Raw genomic sequence first — 19,783 nt, forward strand, 5'->3', positions numbered from 1 at the left:
TATGGTATTTAATGATGAATTAGAGATGGGAGATGTCAAATATATCAGTAACGTGTATAGTGCAAGAGCTACGAAATAACGTTGAGATCTATGGTCATAGGGTATTTAATTTTATATTAGAGATGGGAAATGTCAAATAAATGAGTAACGTTTGCTAGAGAGCTGAAAAATAGTATATGGGATTTAATGTTGTATTAGAGATGGGAGATGTCAAATTAATTATCAATTTTTTCGAAAATTAAAATGATATGCGATGATGCAAAATTTAATTTTTATTTCCGACACAATAGAAAATAAATATTTCGATAGAAATTCATTTAATGAAGTTTATTTAATATTGTTTATGGCTTAAAACCGGGAAAACCCAAAATAAATGGTGGAGGTGAGTTTCTAAAAAAATGGGGAAATACGTCGAATTTGATATCAAAATTTCAGATCATTGTGAAAATATTTTGAGACTCTTTGCAATTGAAATTTTCTAAGGGATGATTGTGTAGAATACAAGGGTGATTTGAAGAGTTTCAGTTCTTTAGAGTGGGTATTTTCGTTGGGACATTGTGTATATGTATTTTTCAAAAATATTCCCACAAAGAAAATTCCACAAATTAAGTTTTGAACTAACAATAATTGTTTTCAGTTGAGGCGGAAATATTTTTGATAAATTATTTTCTCCATTTCACTCGTTATCTGATTCATTGATAACACGTCGAAGTTAAACTGAACAATAAATTTGGAAATCAGTTTTATAGGACAGAGATATAGTCAAGAACACTGAAACCGATAAAATATCGTATACAGGGTTCTCCATAAAATCTACAAAACATTTATTACTCGTTGAAATACTCAGAAAACACTCCAACCAAAAATTTGGTAATAATTCATTGGGAAATACTGAAATTGAATTTTTGATTTTGAAATTTGAATTTTTTTATCATTATCTAGAAACCTGAATTTTTGAAACTGAAACATTTAGAGTGTAAATAATCTGATAAAAAATTTCATTTTGTACTGTTAATTTTGAAGATCGTTCTTAACCTCATTGAAATAAACTGGCGAAGTCAGTAAAATCGCTAAAGAGCTATTTTGGAGAAAACTTGTCGTTAACTCAAGATATGAGCACAAAAATTGAAAAATCAAAAGAGTGAAAATATAATTGGCGCAGCCAATAGGATCGGGAAAATATATATTTTAGTGGAACCTTGTCGACTTTATAAGTTTATTCAAGATATGAACAAAAAAATTGTGCATTTGGAGAATCAAAAGAGCGAAAATATAATTGGCGCAGCCAATAGGATCGTTAAAGAATTGTTTTAGTGGAAACTCGTCTTCTTACCACGTTTCTCCGTTACGAAATAAAAACGAATCGAAAAAGTAAAATGTCAGTTAAGCGAAAATATAATTGGCGCAGTCAATAAGATTGTAAAAACAATATTTTAGTGGAAACTTGGCGCAGTCAGTAGAACTTGAGAAAATATGGAAAAACAATGAGTTTTAAAAAAATATGATTGGCGCAGTCAATAGAATCACGAAAGATTTCTATCAACCTCCTATGTAGGCTTATAATGTTTCGAATCCGAATATCAAATTTCAATATTCAGGAAGATCATTTGAATAATTACAGAAATAGAATGGTTAGAAAATAATTTGTAAATTATTGAGAAGACATCTGATAGCGAATTGAGAAAATCACTTTTTGTAGCGATAAAATCGCTTTAAACAAAACGAATAATTGGCGCAATCAATAGGATTGAAAAAACATTATGTGAAGACACGATTTTAGGTGTTTTAAGCCCGTTTCAAAAAAGTTTGGTTAGGCCTTACGGTTTTCTTGTCTCGTATAATCGATTAAAAAAATTACTAAACTGAATATTCCACATACATTAATATAAAAATATATAAATAAATTAATCAGTCGTCGAGTTGACACAGCGACGCAACTCCACGATTTATCCAATGTTTTTCGGGCAAATTGGAATTAAGCGTGATGAATATAACGAAATTCGTGGAATGTCCTGTAGTAGATAGAACGCCTCGTCTGGCGCTCGTCTTATAAACGGGACATTGGTAACATTGTGACGGTACAAATTTCGATATTTCCGCCGGTTTCATCCACATAATAGGTATCGTATCGAAAAGAACTTTCGGGAAAGATTCGTTCAGTCTTCGCAATCTCCTGTCCCATCTCGCTCCTTCCAGAAACAATCCCTGAAATAATATTCACCTATTAACATTTTTTGCTATATTTCCGTATATGTTTAGAATGTTACCACGTTAGTTTAGCGTTTTCGTGGTCATAAAATCCATTTATCGAAATACCAGATGCCAATAATTAGGATGGTGACTTTCACTAATTCAATTATTATATATATAAAGATCTTCTGAGATCTGGGAAGTTGATAAATGGATTCTGAGATGTCGAAAACGCTAAATTGGCGTTCTATACCTGGCAGATACAAAAGTATTTCCATTCTTTTTTTATTATTATCAAACAAAATACTATTTTTTTAAGACTCGATAAGTTTTTTTCTTAAATATAATATTTTGGTATACAGGTAGTCATCATTTAGAGATAAGTATTTTGTTGAATAAGAGTTTATGACTATTTTTATACGGTGTTTCAACTATAAAACTACCAATCTTCATAACAAGAAGTCGAAAAGATTGAAATCTGGGTATATTGGTGGCTGTTTCTATCTGTCTGGAAACCCAGCATCAAGAGGTTTTAAAAAATGGCGGAGGGACATCATTTTGTTGAAACCAGATGTATCTATTCGGGAAATTAGTATATACAGGGTTAGAAAAAAGAAATTGTGGCAATAATCTCATATATCGTACACGTACTTGATGAGAACAATATACTTACGTCTACAAACACGCTCTCTTCGTGTTCGTCCTTTTTTTGCTGCATGTTACGAAAAAAAAATTGAATATATTTGAAAAATCGATAAATTGTTATCAACAACTTGCAATTATCATTAGAGAAAAAGGAAGTTCGTATTATCTGAGATGTCGTTGTTCTAAAAATAAATTAGGATCGAGGAAATCCTAAAATAAAATTCAGATACTGTGGATTAACAAAAAAATATAATTTAAATGTCGAAAGTTTTAAAAAAATACTATTCCTACACGATTAAATAAAAAAAGGGGTTGGTTGTATGGGTTTTCCATTTCGAACTTCAGTTTTGGAGAGAATTTATTTACCAGATCATCGGGAAACGCCAGAAAGGTATCAAATCATACGGTACGTATCACCGAAATTCTTTTCTAAACTACTAGTCGAGGACATTCTGTATATACGATTACTTTCGGTCATTAGCACCCGATGTATTATTCAATAAGATAGAAAAACTGAAGATGGAATAGATACCTTTTGGTGGTAGTTGGATGATGGAGGATCTTGATACAATTCCACAAAACCACCAGTACAACTCGTAGGAAGGGTGTTCCAAAAACCTTCTTCTAGAGGAAACCAAGGATCTTAGCCAACAAATTCATGATTGTCTTCTTCATTGGAGGACGGAATAGACGCCTCTTGATACAGTTCCACAAAATCTCCACTACAACTCGTAGGAAAGGTGTTCCAGGGTTTCAACGTCTTTTATATTCATTGCTCTTATGGTGTAAATAACCACATAGCGTTTGGTGTTGTTATCCAACACAAAAACCTTCTTCTAGAGGAAACCAAGAACCTTGGCCAACAAATTCATGATTGCCTTATTCATTGGGGGGATCTGAAGACGGCATAGACGCCTTTTGGTGGTAGCTAGATGATAATTGTCAGGATCTTGATACATTTCCACAAAACTACCACTACAACTCATAGGAAGGGTGTTCCAGAGTTTCAAAGTCTTTTATATTCATTGCTCTTATGGTGTAAATAACCACATGGCGTTTGGTGTTGTTATCCAACACAAAAACCTTCTTCTAGAGGAAACCAAGAACCTTGGCCAACAAATTCATGATTGCCTTATTCATTGGGGGGATCTGAAGACGGCATAGACGCCTTTTTGTGGTAGCTAGATGATAATTGTCAGGATCTTGATACAGTTCCACAAAATCTCCACTACAACTCGTAGGAAGGGTGTTCCAGGGTTTCAAAGTCTTTTATGTTCATTGCTCCTATGGTGTAATTAACCACATGGCGTTTGGTGTTGTTATCCAACACAAAAACCTTGTTCTAGAGGAAACCAAGAACCTTGGCCAACAAATTCATGATTGCCTTATTCATTGGGGGGATCTGAAGACGGCATAGACGCCTTTTGGTGGTAGCTAGATGATAATTGTCAGGATCTTGATACATTTCCACAAAACTACCACTACAACTCATAGGAAGGGTGTTCCAGAGTTTCAAAGTCTTTTATATTCATTGCTCTTATGGTGTAAATAACCACATGGCGTTTGGTGTTGTTATCCAACACAAAAACCTTCTTCTAGAGGAAACCAAGAACCTTGGCCAACAAATTCATGATTGCCTTATTCATTGGGGGGATCTGAAGACGGCATAGACGCCTTTTTGTGGTAGCTAGATGATAATTGTCAGGATCTTGATACAGTTCCACAAAATCTCCACTACAACTCGTAGGAAGGGTGTTCCAGGGTTTCAAAGTCTTTTATGTTCATTGCTCCTATGGTGTAATTAACCACATGGCGTTTGGTGTTGTTATCCAACACAAAAACCTTGTTCTAGAGGAAACCAAGAACCTTGGCCAACAAATTCATGATTGCCTTATTCATTGGGGGGATCTGAAGACGGCATAGACGCCTTTTGGTGGTAGCTAGATGATAATTGTCAGGATCTTGATACATTTCCACAAAACTACCACTACAACTCATAGGAAGGGTGTTCCAGAGTTTCAAAGTCTTTTATATTCATTGCTCTTATGGTGTAAATAACCACATGGCGTTTGGTGTTGTTATCCAACACAAAAACCTTCTTCTAGAGGAAACCAAGAACCTTGGCCAACAAATTCATGATTGCCTTATTCATTGGGGGGATCTGAAGACGGCATAGACGCCTTTTTGTGGTAGCTAGATGATAATTGTCAGGATCTTGATACAGTTCCACAAAATCTCCACTACAACTCGTAGGAAGGGTGTTCCAGGGTTTCAAAGTCTTTTATGTTCATTGCTCCTATGGTGTAATTAACCACATGGCGTTTGGTGTTGTTATCCAACACAAAAACCTTCTTCTAGAGGAAACCAAGAACCTTGGCCAACAAATTCATGATTGCCTTATTCAATTACCACTACAACTCATAGGAAGGGTGTTCCAGAGTTTCAAAGTCTTTTATGTTCATTGCTCCTATGGTGTAATGGACCACATGGTGTCTGGTGTTGTTGTACAAGACCAAAACCCTCTTCGAGAGGAAGCCAAGGATCTTGATGCCAACATATCTATGTAATCCACACTATGTACGGTTGTCTTCTCCTTTGGGGCAATTTGACAATAAGTATGTCATGTTTCTACTAATAATTCGACGCAAGCGCAATAAAATTATCGAAATATTGTTGTCACCCATAGACTGGGAAGAAAAGAAGATTCTAGAAAACGATACTATAATTTCAAATTAATGAAATTGGTAAAAGAGATCTATAAATCCAATTCTTTTCGATATTGAAAGTATGTATACAACAGAAGTGACTTCGAAACCATAAAATATTTGATCGATTAGCATGTTACGGGACTTTTTGACATATCCAATTCATATAAGCTCTCAATAGGACTGCAATTTGTGATCAACCCAATTTCCGCGCTTTACTTGAAACACAGAAAGTAAAATGGGGCAGTGGAACGAAACAGCACAACTTTTAATCCTTTATAAAGGTGGAGTTATTCATTTATAAATATTTTTTTTAGTTATTGAGATTCACCTTACAATACACGCCCAGAGGACACGTCACATTCGAATTATCCGGTTCGTATTCGGTAACGTAATATTCGAAATGTATCCAATCGATCGGTAACTTCCGTTTCCTTGCGAAATTTTGTAAAACTCCCGTTAGAAAAGATTGAGTAAAGAAAAAACCGGATAACCAGTAAACTTTAGGCTCCCCGAAATCTATCCAATCTTGAAACACTTTGAGTCTAAAAAAAATTTAGTTAATATTTAATTTTTTCTAATTATAAGTTTATTTACCTGGCGATTAAATCGTTAACGTACGATCCTAACGGCTTCAAACTGGGGTAACTTTTACCGGCCCAACAATCCGGTACTTTCCCCACGACTAGAGCCTCGCAAGTTTGTTCCAATTCTCTGGACATCACCACGAGTCCTTTGACCGCTTTTATCATATCTACGAGGGATTTTTTTACCACGACTATCAATCTATTGAATCGAATCAATTCCTGGGAAAAAAAATAATTGTTATACAGGTTGTATGTATTATATTCGTAATTTGTAATTACTTGTTTCAATACTGTGTTCATCGAGTTGGTATACATAACGGGGTATTTTTCGTCGACATATTCAATATCGAAAACTCCCGGTATTTTACTCAAGATATCGTTGGCGAGATCTATGACCATCGTTTGAGAATCATCCCCACCACCTCCGGCCGTTATCATCGTTTGCGTCAAAAGAATTCCGTGCAACAACTAAAATTATAAATAGAAAAATATCAAACAGTTGTGGGAATCCTGGAACGAGGAAATTTTTACAAAAACCCTGCTCGAACCATGAGTATTTTTTCAAAGTCCAAATACGTTCGATAAAATAATTTCGTATCCATTTTGTAACTCAATAAAATCAAACTAGTTAAGCGTTTTCGACATCCCAGAATCCATTCATCGAGGTAACGGTACTTTTTTACCAATTATGGGATCGGTTGACATCCGGTTCGGGTTTTTGAACAGGATTTATTAATTAAATTGAAGTTTTCATGTAGGGACGACTATTTTTAGAATATTGGAGGTTAGGTTTAAGAGGAGGAAGACTTTAAATAAAACTAAAATTTGTATCTAATCGACTTTTATTTGTTTTCGAATCAAGAACTTCTTTTTAAGCAAACCGAGGTAACGATTCATATCCTTCCTTCAGAGAAATTCACCAAGGTGCATTGCCGGTTGATCATCCCTGATTCCTCCACTTTGGTAAGTAGAGAGTAAGTAGAGTTCGTGTTACAGCTCTCACTCTCACTAACTTATGCACTACTCAATTGAAATATTGGGGAGAGAAACTGAAAGTTAGGTTAGGTCTACTTTAGCTTCGGTAAGGTTTTCTTTAGCTACGATTAGGTCTACTTTAGTTTCAATTAGGTTAAGATTCATTTTAGCTTTCATTTGTTTTTCTTTAGCTACGATTATGTTTACTTTAGTTTAGATTTAATTTATCTTAGATTAGTTTCATTTTAGCTTCGTTTAGGATTACTTTAGCTTCGATGAGGTACCTTAGCTACGATTACGTTTACTTTAGATTCGATAAGGTTTACTTTAGATTCTATTAGTTCTGTCTTAGCTACGGTTATATTTACTTTAGCTTTGATTCATTTTATTTAAGCTTTAGGTTTACTTCAGCTCTGATATTAGTTCTATATTAGTTACGTTTAGGTTTTCTTCAGCTACGATTAGGTTTAATTTATTTAGATTAGTCCTATCTTATGTTCGTTTAGATTTACTTTAGCTTCGATTACTTTTATTTTAACTTCGTTTAGATTTAGTTTAGATTTGATTAATTTTATTTTAGCATCGTTTAGGATTACTTTAGTTTTTATGAGGTTTTCTTTAGCTTCGTTTAGGGTTACTTTAGCTTCGATTAGTTTTATTTTAACTTCTTTTAGATCTTTAGCATTCATTAGGTATTCTTTAGCTACAATTAGGTTTCCTTTAGCTTCGACCAGAATTTATTTAGCTACGATTATGTATACTTAAGTTTCGATTAGGTTCACTTAAGCTTTTATTTGTTTCATCTTAGCTTCGTTTAGGTTCACTTTTGATATTTGTATTATTTTGGGTAAGTTTAGGTTTACTTTAGCTACAGTTAAGTTTACTTTAGTTTCGATAAGGTTTATTTTCGTTTCGGTTAGGTTGCATTTAAACATTAATTAGATTATGTTTACTTCATCTTCAATTAGATTAGGTTTAATTTAGTTTCGATAAGGTTATATTAACTTCGATTAGGTTACGATTACATCATTTTCGATAAGGTTAAGTGTAGTTTAATTTCGATTAGGTTTACTTTAGCACCAATTAAGTTTTCTTCAGCTTTACTTCACATTGTAAAAAACATATTTTTCTATGACAAGAAATATGTTTTTATAATAAAAAAACAATTATTGGTTGAAGCGGAAGTACTAATTTCCGACAACTGGTACGTCGATAAATGGATTCAAAGACTTCGATAACGCTAAACTAATGTTTTTTTATAACGATTTTGAGACAGGCAGATTTGGAAGTATTTCTAAACCAATTTTTTCTATATACATCTAAAAATTATTTAGTAATTTACCAGTGACGTTTCTTGGTTATCTTTAGTGATATCGGCGTTTTCATGGAGTCCAAAAACTTCCGGTTGGGCATTGATCGGTAAAGATCTGATGTATTCCAAACATCCCTCCCAATTAGTATTCGTCGGTATAAAGTACACTCCGCTCGGTGAAAAAAAGTACCTAAAATTTCATTTACAAGATATTAAATTTCCAATTTTACTAATTCCAATTTATATTTAGAAAAATTCGACTAAATATATTTTCCTGATTATTAGAATAGAACAGAAACTGTGAAAACCTAGTAAATATTTTGAACTAAAGATCTATCGTGTCACCTCGCGCTGATTACCGTTCTAGTAGTCTCGTTATACCACATCAAATTTCGGGAGATTATGTCCATTACTTGATCCGGTACCTCGGACCAACTTATCCCTTGGACAGCTTCGTAATCGTTTTGCTGGCTCAGCGACTCTTTGGCTGACGCTGCAGGTGACATCTAGTACCTTCCCACGTTCTTCTAGCGGATTGGGGTTGTTTTAGAAGGGTCCTACAGGGATCTGAATGTCTATCTAAACGATTTTCTATCGGTGGTTTATAGGTGGCACGCCAAATTTTCAATTTATACATCCGGGTATGAATATAAGGTCGATTCAGTTACCATTCCATTACACCATAACGACCACACATGACACCGACCATGGTGAGCAAAGGTAATTATGTTTCTTCGGTGTTAATTTACTGCATAGAAATGATTTTGTCCTATGAACGTTCCCTATATCAGATAGTTGCTGATGAATAAGTATATTCTGGTAGATGGGAGTAAAAGTGTTGATAATATAACAAATGGGTTGAATTTGACTATTTCTTAGGTGTTAATTTGTTAAAAAGAATTATTTTGTCTTTTAATCATTCTTCAGGATCTAATCTTGCATTCTTGTTTCAATTCGCTAACTAATATCACTTGGTGGACGGTTAGGATACGTCAGAATGGTTTTGGTTCATTTTCTGATGATGATAAGGAACAAAACGCATGGAATGTAGCATCAGCACCTTCAAATCACCGGGAGAATCTGCCAGAGTTCATATTTTCTAGTAGATGAAAGAAGAAGAGTAATTATTGACGTAAAAGTGCTTAAAATGGTAAAAGGGGTAATTTTGATATGTAAACTCGGAATTTAAATGGTTATTTTGTCTAAACAACAATTGGTTGCACAATGGGTCTTGGAAAAATCACCATGGACTGGAATACCATTGAACACTACGGTTTGATTAGTTGGGATTGGAATCTGGATATTTCTCTTCTTAAATGAACATTTTTTTTTCAATTATTTGAAAAATTCATCTTACCCTGGTTCTGTTACAACTTCTGGGGTGTAAAATGTAGATAGAAGAGAATTTAACAATCTTCTGTCTTTGTCATCCGTAACACGACCACCATAATTACATTCTCCAGTGAGGTAAGTTAGTGCTTCGTACGGAACGTCGGTGTATTCACTAAGAAACATCTAAAAAAATTATGAAAACATTAAATACGATAATTGTACAGAAAAAATGGTGAAAAGCACTTTCCAAAACAACTAGTGATATTTGGAGACATATTTATGTGGTCTATGAAGGAAAAAAGTGGTCAAAGTAGAGACTAGAGTTCGTAGAAGAAGATCCAATTAAAAATACTTCTCGAACTAAGGCAAATATTGCTTATACAGTGAAACATGAATTATTTCCAAAGCGTTTCCGTCCAAGTAGGGATTAAACTTACCTGCAACTGTAGAATGCATATCCTGAGATCAGACTCGTTGAATTCGTATGGAATATTCCATCCTAATGGTCCGAATTTCCTCCGTTCCTGAACAATGGCGTGGAAAAAACAGAGGGAAAACAGCAAAGGACGAAAAGCTTTCTGATTAGTGCACAAATTGAAAAATTCGTTATCGGATATGGGATCCGAAGAATAGGATCTCAGAAGATTTTGTCGTAGACCTTTCGGGGCCTCGTTGGTCATTTTCACACCTAAAAATATAAATAGAAATATTCCTAAGCTGGTAGATTTTTTTTTGTATACCGTTTTGTAATATGGCCACAGGAAACGCTTTACTAGGATAACTCGTCAACCACAACCGGAAATTGGTATGTGTATTTTCGGGTACGATAACTTCGTCGCAAATTCTATCCAATTCTCTCATCCAACTCTCTGCCAAATGACAATTTTGCAGCACCACCCATTGACCAGTTTCCAATCCGGTTGCTATCATATTCGAGGCTATCGGACCCTGAAAATATGCTTCAGTCAGGACATGAATTAATCCAGTTGGAAATGACCCGAATCCAGTTAGAAAATCCTAACCTAACCAAATAACTCCGATACCAGCACCGACTCTAATCGAAGTTTATATTTGTTTATCTATAATTTTTTCTCATCGAAATAACCTTACCCATAAACAGGTAGGACAACATCATGGAGACAGTACGGAAGACCTATAAACAGGAGATAGGACAGCATCAAGAAGAGGTAGACAGTGAACGAGGAAGAGATACTACGCGATGAAAAACTACAAGAAATTAGGTACGACATCATCATAGAGATACTGAGCGTGGGAAAATTAAAAGTAAGAAGTAGGACAGTATCATAGAGATACTGAACGTGGAAAAACGAAAAAAAATGAGGTAGGACAGCTTCATAGAGACACTGAGCAAGTAAAAATTACAAAAAAGAAGTAGGACAACATAATAGAGATACTGAACGTGGAAAAACGAAAAAAACAAATGGGGTAGGACAGCTTCATATAGATACTGAGCAAGAAAAAATCACAATAAAGAAGTAGGACGGTATCAAAGAGTTAGTGAATATGGAAAAATTACAAGAAAGAAATAGGTCAGCATCATAGAAATACTGAACATTGAAAAACGATAAAAATGTGGTAGGACATCGTCATAGAGATACTGAGAAAGAAAAAATTACAAAAAAGGACAGTATCATAGAGATAATCAACGTAGAAAAACGACAAGAAATGATGTAGGACAGTATCGCAGAGATACTGAGCGAGGAAACACTACAAAAAACAAGTGGGACAGCTGCATGCGGATACTGAGCGAGAAAAAAATCACAATAAAGAAATAGGACAGCATCATAGAGATACTCAGCGTGGAAAAACGACAAGAAATGATGTAGGACAGTATCGCAGAGATACTGAGCGAGGAAACACTACAAGAAACAAGTGGGACAGCTGCATGCAGATACTGAGCGAGAAAAAAAATCACAATAAAGAAGTAGGACAGCATCATAGAGATACTCAGCGTGGAAAAACGACAAGAAATGATGTAGGACAGTATCGCAGAGATACTAAGCGAGGAAACACTACAAGAAACAAGTGGGACAGCTGCATGCAGATACTGAGCGAGAAAAAAAATCACAATAAAGAAGTAGGACAGCATCATAGAGATACTCAGCGTGGAAAAACGACAAGAAATGATTTAGGACAGTATAAGAGAGATATATAGCGAGGAATAACCACAAGAAAGAAGTAGGACAATCAGTATGGAAAACCAATAAGTAGAAGGTACAACACGTTCTAGGAAACAGCGTGGGAGACTGACAAACAGGACCTACAAGCAGGAGGGCGAACAAAATTATGTATATAGTGACTGTGGAAGACCTAGAAGTAGAAAAAAGAACAGCATTGTGGAGAGAGTGAATTTGAAAGACATAAAATCAGAAGGGAGGACATCACCATGAAGACAGTGACTGTGTAAGATTACGTAGAAGACTGAGAAACAGTTTGGTGGATAACATCAGTGAATATGTGTATAGAAGTCACTTGACTAGCGTTGCTGACACAAACAAACGTCGTCCTTTTTGCCAAACCCTCCATGCACTTTAATTACCTGTCCCTGTCCTAAAGATACTGTCATCAATGCCGTTTTTTTGATTCCTTTGTCGGCTGCGTATCTCACTAGACCGGCCATCGGATCCGATCCTGGTGACAGTATGAATATTAATGGCGAACAACAATTACTGTCATTGTAAGATTCTTCTAGATTGAATTGTGGCGGTTCTAAATATGACGGTCCCATCTCTTCGACGACGTAGGTCTAAAATAAAAAAAAAATTAATAAAAAATAAAAAAGGAGAAAACGGAAATTCCATTTGGCAACATTGCATATCGTCAAATTCAATTTTAATAGCGCCAAAAATCTGTAAGTTGGTTGGAATCAATGAAATTTTGAACAAAAAATCAGTTGGATTGGAACAAAATTGAATAGATTCAAAAAAGTTCCATTATATAATAAAAATTAAAAAAATATTAATTCAAATGTATCCAAAAATGAAGTCAAAACATGTGCCCTGGTTAACGTCTAGATAATGGCGTCAATATCGATATCAATGACGACTCGAAATTACCAGAGATAAAAACCGTTGACCAGTTTCTATGTTGGTGGATCTCATCATAACGGTTAACAGAGATTTTTGACACCGATATAATAATCCAACGACGTGATGTTTTTCATAGATGTAAATAAATATTAGCCACAGTATTAACTGAGATATTAGTTGTGTTTTCCTTGAGATTTATTTAATAGATATCAACAATTTGAGTTGGAAATGCATGAAAAGAAGTATAATCCGTTGACTGATTTCGATATTATTGGATCTCGTCAGATCAGTGTAACATTTTCTAGTTCAAACTATCCAGTCGGAATTGTTGTTAATAATAATCAAAAATGAAATTAGAAACTATATAAAAAAATATATTAGATGCACTTCGTATATATACTAAGTTTTATTGAGTATACGGCGTGGAACTTAGTATAAATCAGCGTCTAGGTTCCAAAAAAATTGTAAAATGTTTTGTTTGGAACCCGAATGTGACGTCACCGCAATTGCGACGGATTATTGGCGACTACGGCTCGAAATACCAGACTGTAGGTTCGCAATTGTTAAGGCATTAGAAATTGGAGTGAATAATATAAAATATAATTCTTCGAATGCTTCTTGAATGTATCGTCGTCTTGTATAACGTTAATCGAGATTAGATTGAGAGATAATGTTACAGGGGTTGATGAAAAAATTATATTTTACCTGTACTGCCGGTACTACTTTGTCGGGTCGAATGGCACGGATCAGAATCAATCTTTGTAAACTGCGGGTATTCTCAAAAGGTGGAGGACAAGGAATTTCGTTAGGATTCGAGGTATCGTAGAATTTTCTCCAAGCCGAATTGTTCCTTTTCACAGATTCCATGAAACCCTTCAACCTTAAACAAATGAACAAAATAATTTGCTTTAATTATGTTATTTGGAATCTAATATAGCGATCCAAAGCATATTTTGCCTCATGTTTCGCTAACAATAGGTAATTCCGATCATGCAAGAAGATTTTTAATTGTCCATAATGTTCTAGAATATTCTCCAATGTTCTAGAATGTTACATGATGATCTTGGATGTCCACAATTTCAAAAATTTAGAACTTATATTAGTTATATCTTCAGAAGCTAGCCCCTCGGCTAAAAATTGGAAGCTTCCTTCATGGATAGGTGTAGAAAAACGTTCCAGAAAGTTCTAGAAGTTTCAAGAGGACTAAACTAACGGCCTTTCAAGAATTTAGATGTAAAATGAGAATTTTATTCATGAATAGATATAGAAAAAGGTTCCAGAAGACTCTCGAATGTTCTAGAATTTCTAGAAAATGTTCTCAATTATTTTCGACCGTTCTGGACTGTTCCAGAGACATTTTGAAGGTAAAAGTTTTGGCACTTACCCTTCTAAATTGCTGGCTCTGACTATTTCCGACCAAGATTTATCTGATAGCCAATCGGGAGAGGGATTGGGGTATGGATTATCCAAAGCAACGCCGCCAGTTAAGAAAAAGTTCCAAACATCCTCATTTATTTTTCCCTAGAAAAATTTAGATATAATAAAGTTTCCTCTATCATTTAGATCGGAGTAGTGCCTCTAATACCAGAAGGGTTTTTGATTATTCACATAACAAGTTGCTGTTTTGGAATTTTCGCTAAAAAAAATTGTGCTGAGAAATAATTTTAATTTTTGGTTGCTTCTGTTACTCTGCATTGTAAAAAACAATTGAAATTAGGCTGTAATATGCTCGAAATTTGTTGTAGATGATGTAAAATGCTGAAAATGTGCTATAAATCGAAAAACTTATCTTAAGAATCTGCTTTTTCTGAGAAGAACCTTTTTCATTCCCGCTATTGTTTTGAACAGCAAAAAAATTGAATTTATGCTATAATTTGCTCAAAATTTGCTGTAGAAAATGTAGTAGTATGCCGTAAACGGGGAAAAATTCATCCTAAGAATTTATTTTTCCCTCAAATATCACTTTTGATTTCTTATATTGCTTTGCACTATCAAAAAATTCAAAATAATGCTGTAATATGCTCAAAAAATGGCGTAAATGTTATAGTATGCTCAAAATGTGCTAATTGTGTTAAAAAATTCATCTAAATATTGATTTTTTCGGCACAGGTACTTTTGAGTTTTCACTGTTTCTTTGCCTCATCAAAAAAAATTGTAATGACGCTGTAATATGCTGAAAACATGCAATAGATGATACAGTATGCTTAAAATGTGCCGTAAACGTGGAAAAATTCATCCTAAGAATTTATTTTTCCCTCGAATATCATTTTTGATTTCTTATATTGCTTTGCACCATCAAAAAATTCAAAATAATGCTATAATATGCTGAAAAAATGGCGTAAATGTTACAGTATGCTCAAAATGTGCTACTTGTGTTAAAAAATTCATCTAAATATTGATTTTTTCGGCACAGGTACTTTTGAGTTTTCTCTGTTTCTTTGCCTCATCAAAAAAAATTGAATGACGTTGTAATATGCTAAAAGTATGCAGTAGATAAAAGAGTATGCTCAAAATGTGCCGTAAATGTGAGAAAATTCATTTTTCCAGTATCCTTTTTGATTTCTTTTATTGCTTTGCACCATTAAAAAATTCACAATAATGTTGTAATATGCTCAAAATTGGCCGGAAATTTTACAGCATGCTCAAAACATGCTATAAATCTTCTGAACATTTTGTTGGTGTTCTCTATTGCTTCAAATCACAAAAAAAATGTTAAATCTCATCGAAACTGTACCTATAAGGTACGTTTCGATAGACACGTTAACGTCTTCAGACACCGGAAGAAGTTTAACTAAACAGTTAGTGTAATAGTACCATTAAATAGTAGTTTTTATGAATTTCAGCAACTATTTCAAGAATTCCAGCTTAATAAAGACAATTATCTAAATATTGTTTGAACTGGTGAAGGAGTTACTTCTTACAGTAGAATAAATAGTACAGTCAATAGTCGGGTTCCATTTACTTACATGCGATCTCAGTATTCCCACGGCCAAAACCATGGAAAATAATAATTTGTCCTTTTCAAAAAGAGACCTGCACACGTTTCTGTAAATACTGTTCGTGAAATAATCGTTCAAATACGCCAAACGTTCTTCTAGTACGTTCGATTTTTTACTCATGATTATCGATTGAACGTAGAGATTTATGAACCATCCCAAAGAATATTGATACATCGGATCGATATTGGTCAGATCCGATATACAGAAAAATAACACGGAAGAATGTTTGGAAACGGGTACGTAACCGTTACGGGCGGTATCAATTTCTTTTTCGGTAACGGCAGCTTGTTTTTGTTTTTCTTGTATCTCTTCCGAAAGTACCTTACTGCTAGATAATATTTTTATGGCAGTTTCGTCCTCCAAAATGTTACCTTCAGATGTTGATAGTACCTAAAACGAATGTTGAGGTTATGTTGCGACTATATTTGGTCGAAATTGTTGATAAATTTCTAATTCAAAATATTTTTCGATTTCATTAATAAAAACGATTTTTTTGTTAATATCTAGATGACTATTTCTTTATATAAAATTATATAAAGGGTTTCCAAGTATCGAAATATTTTGAAATTTGGTAATTATACACTCAAAACACCATAAAAACAACCATTAACATGAGAGTGTTGCAATTTAAGTAAATCAACATTATACCTATAAATTGGGACACCCTGTATATATTACTTCATAAAATGATATATAAGGTGTTCGAGTGTCAAAATAATATAAAATTTGCCAGTTCTGTACTTCAAAATCCTACAAAAACAACCATTACAACGACATTTTGGTAAATCAATGATATCATACCTATAAATTGAGACCCTCTGTAGATATTATTTTATAAAATGATGTCCAAGGTATCAAAATATTTCCAAATTTGGTAATTTGCACTTCGAAAACCCAATAAAAACAACCATTAAAATAACAGTATTGCTTTTTAAGTAAATCAGCGATGTCATATTTATTAACTGGGACACTCCGTATATATTATTTCTTTAAAATGATATACAAAGTGTCGAGGTATCAAAATATTTCCAAATTTAGCAGTTATATGTACATTGAAAACCCCGTAAGAACCACCATTAGAATGATAGTGCTGCAATTTAAGTAAATCAACAACGTTATACTTATAAACTGGGACCCCTGTATATATTATTTAATAAAATGATATACAAGGTGTTCAAGTGTCAAAATAATCTACAACTTGGCAGTTTGTACTTCAAAAACCCAATGAAAACAACCATTAAAATGACAGTATTGCCGTTTAAGTAATTCAACGACGTCATACCTATAAATGGGACACCCTGTATATACCATTTAATAAAATGATATAAAAGTGTCAAAATAATTTAAAATTTGGCAGCTATGTACTGCAAATACCCTATAAGCATGATAGGATGGCGTAAATAGAAGAATTTTTTAATCGATTATCCAAAATATGTGAGGTTATACGGTTAATTTTACTATAATTACGACTGTTTTCTGCTGAACAAGCTTATGTAATAGCACGTAGACATTAAGGTGCGAAAATATTAACCAAACATGTCTCCCAACGTTTATTAACAGATTAACTGTTTTTTATGTTACCATGAATGAAATTTCAAAAAAAAAAATCATCAATTTAATTAACATTGTTAAATTTTAATTAGCAAGGATTCGTAAATTTTTCAAATGACTTTATGTACCTCTAAAATCTTGTCTTCGATTTCCTTCAACATTTTCTTATTATTAGCGCTTTCCACAATCATCAAGTTCTTCTTCTCTTCCAATTCGGGCTTCTCCCTAGCCACCACTATACCCAATAGTTGATCTTGCAACCCTTGGGGCGTAATCATAAAATTCACCATGGTCACTTTAACTGCAATTTCCGGTAGATAATGGGGATTTCTCAAACGCGTGGTTATATATAAACGGAAATCGAAGGAATATTCCAGGACGTTATCGCCCAATTTCAAATACCACACGCCCTGACTTTTGAAAATCGTTTTTACCAAAACAGGATCCAAAATCGCGTCTATATCTTCGTTGATGTTTTCCAAAAGAACGGGGGTACCGAATGTTATGGCGTTCTCGACGACCCTTATGTAATTTCCATCTGTTAATTTGATTACTTGCAATCGATTACCCTTTTCCATATTTTTAACCCATTTATTCGCTTGCCCTTAAACAAACAAAACTATTGAAACTAAATTTTAATCGTGAATCGAACATTCTAGACATTTCCGATTCCTCCAATTTAAAGATTAACATCGCGGCTAGAAATTTTGAGAAAACTTCCAACCCGATTGGTTCGCGCGAACAACAAGAACAGTGTAGAACCGGCTCGCATAGTTCGCACGAAAATTGGAACGTCCATCTTGTCTCGAACAATTTAGATACTTTCGATTCCTCCAGGTTTAAGTTTAACATCGAATATAGAAATTTCGAGTAAATGTTTCTCGATTGGTTTGCACGAACAACAAAGAGCACGGTCGAATCTACTCGCGGGGTTCGTATCAAAATACTAACATCGGTCAATGTATCTTAAAGTACCGATTAACAAATCGATATCGTCGCTTATACGTGCGATACAATAGTTTTATGAAAATTTATGAAATTGAGAACTACTGAAACGAAATTTCCATTGTGAATCGAATATTCTAGACTCTTCCGATTCCTTCAGGTTAAAGATTAAAATCGAGTTTAGAAATTTTATGAAAATCGGGCTTGAATGGTTCGCGCGAACAACAAGAACAGTGCAGAACCGGCTCGCATTGTTCGCACGCAAATTGAAACGTCCATCGTGTCTCGAGCATTCTAGATACTTCTGATTCCTCCAGGTTAGATACCGTCTCCAAATTTTTAGAGAATTCGTTTTAATGGATCGCTCGGATAACAACGAACTGGTTGGTATAATTCTACGAACATACTACCATCGATTTCCCCGAAAGCATAGTGGAATGTTGCTTTTAACTCACCCTGGGGATCGATCATCAACGGCCATCTTCTAGCATTTGTAGCTATTATACCATTTTCAATACTGTAATTATCAACTGGTAGACCAGCGATGTTCCATGCTCGGATTATTACGGGTTCTCCCATAGTTACAACTAAGGAAAAATTGTCAGAACATGGGATACCGGATTCCAAAGCGAATTTATTCCATCCTTTCAATATATCTATCCTAAAAAGAAAATAATTTCTCGATAAAAATCACCAAATATGTTGCTTTGATAAGTACCCGGACAGATCCTTACAGGGATAAGTCAAAAGGATAGAAAATCACCAAGTTCCTTACAGAGATGGGTCAAAAAGATATGAAACCATCAAGATCCTTACAGCAACGAGTCAAAAAGATTTAAAACCATGAAGTTACTTACAGAGATGGGTCAAAAAGATATGAAACCTTCAAGATCCTTACAGCAACGAGTCAAAAAGATTTAAAACCATGAAGTTCCTTACAGAGATGGGTCAAAAAGATGTGAAACCATCAAGATCCTTACAGTAATGATTCAAAAAGATATAAAATCATGAATTCCTTACAGAAACGGGTCAAACATATATGAAATAATCAAGATCCTTACAGGCATGGGTCAAAAAGATATAAAAACATCAGTATCCTTACAGTAAAGAGTCAAAAAGATATAAGACCATTAATATCCTTACAGGGATGGATGAAAATAGTATAAGGCCATCAATATCCTCACAGGAATGGTTCAAAAAGATATAAAGCCATCAAGATCCTTACAGGTATGGGTCAAAAAGATCTAAAACCATCAATATCCTTACAGGGATGGGAGAAAATTATATAAAACCGTCAAGATCCTCACAGGAATGGGTTAAAAATATATAAAACCATCAAGATCCTTACAGCAATTAGTCAAAAAGATGCAAAACCATGAGGTTAATTACAGAAATAGGTCAAAAAGATGAAGAACCATCAAGATCCCTACAGGTATGGGTGAAAATGATATAAAACCATCAAGATATTTACAGGGACGCGTCAAAATGATAT

At 34.2% G+C, this 19,783-nt stretch overlaps 1 protein-coding gene across 1 annotated transcript in view; it reads right to left on the minus strand.

The window, feature by feature from the left end:
• Positions 1-1,908: 1,908 nt before the first annotated feature.
• The window catches only part of LOC130444725 (dynein axonemal heavy chain 3), a 155,914-nt gene continuing 138,039 nt past the window's right edge, over positions 1,909-19,783 (minus strand). Inside the window, exons 44-57 of the mRNA XM_056780000.1 lie at positions 18,747-18,952; positions 17,475-17,950; positions 15,763-16,185; positions 14,181-14,317; positions 13,502-13,676; positions 12,307-12,513; positions 10,487-10,694; positions 10,184-10,434; positions 9,772-9,929; positions 8,445-8,604; positions 6,407-6,595; positions 6,138-6,346; positions 5,872-6,085; positions 1,909-2,205 (exon numbers count right to left, since the gene is read on the minus strand). Of these exons, the coding sequence (XP_056635978.1) occupies positions 1,909-2,205; positions 5,872-6,085; positions 6,138-6,346; positions 6,407-6,595; positions 8,445-8,604; positions 9,772-9,929; positions 10,184-10,434; positions 10,487-10,694; positions 12,307-12,513; positions 13,502-13,676; positions 14,181-14,317; positions 15,763-16,185; positions 17,475-17,950; positions 18,747-18,952 (3,310 nt within the window). The remainder of the gene's footprint in view (positions 2,206-5,871; positions 6,086-6,137; positions 6,347-6,406; positions 6,596-8,444; positions 8,605-9,771; positions 9,930-10,183; positions 10,435-10,486; positions 10,695-12,306; positions 12,514-13,501; positions 13,677-14,180; positions 14,318-15,762; positions 16,186-17,474; positions 17,951-18,746; positions 18,953-19,783) is intronic.

The sequence above is a fragment of the Diorhabda sublineata genome, chromosome 5 (genome assembly GCF_026230105.1).
Source record: "Diorhabda sublineata isolate icDioSubl1.1 chromosome 5, icDioSubl1.1, whole genome shotgun sequence".
Lineage (NCBI taxonomy): Eukaryota > Metazoa > Arthropoda > Insecta > Coleoptera > Chrysomelidae > Diorhabda > Diorhabda sublineata.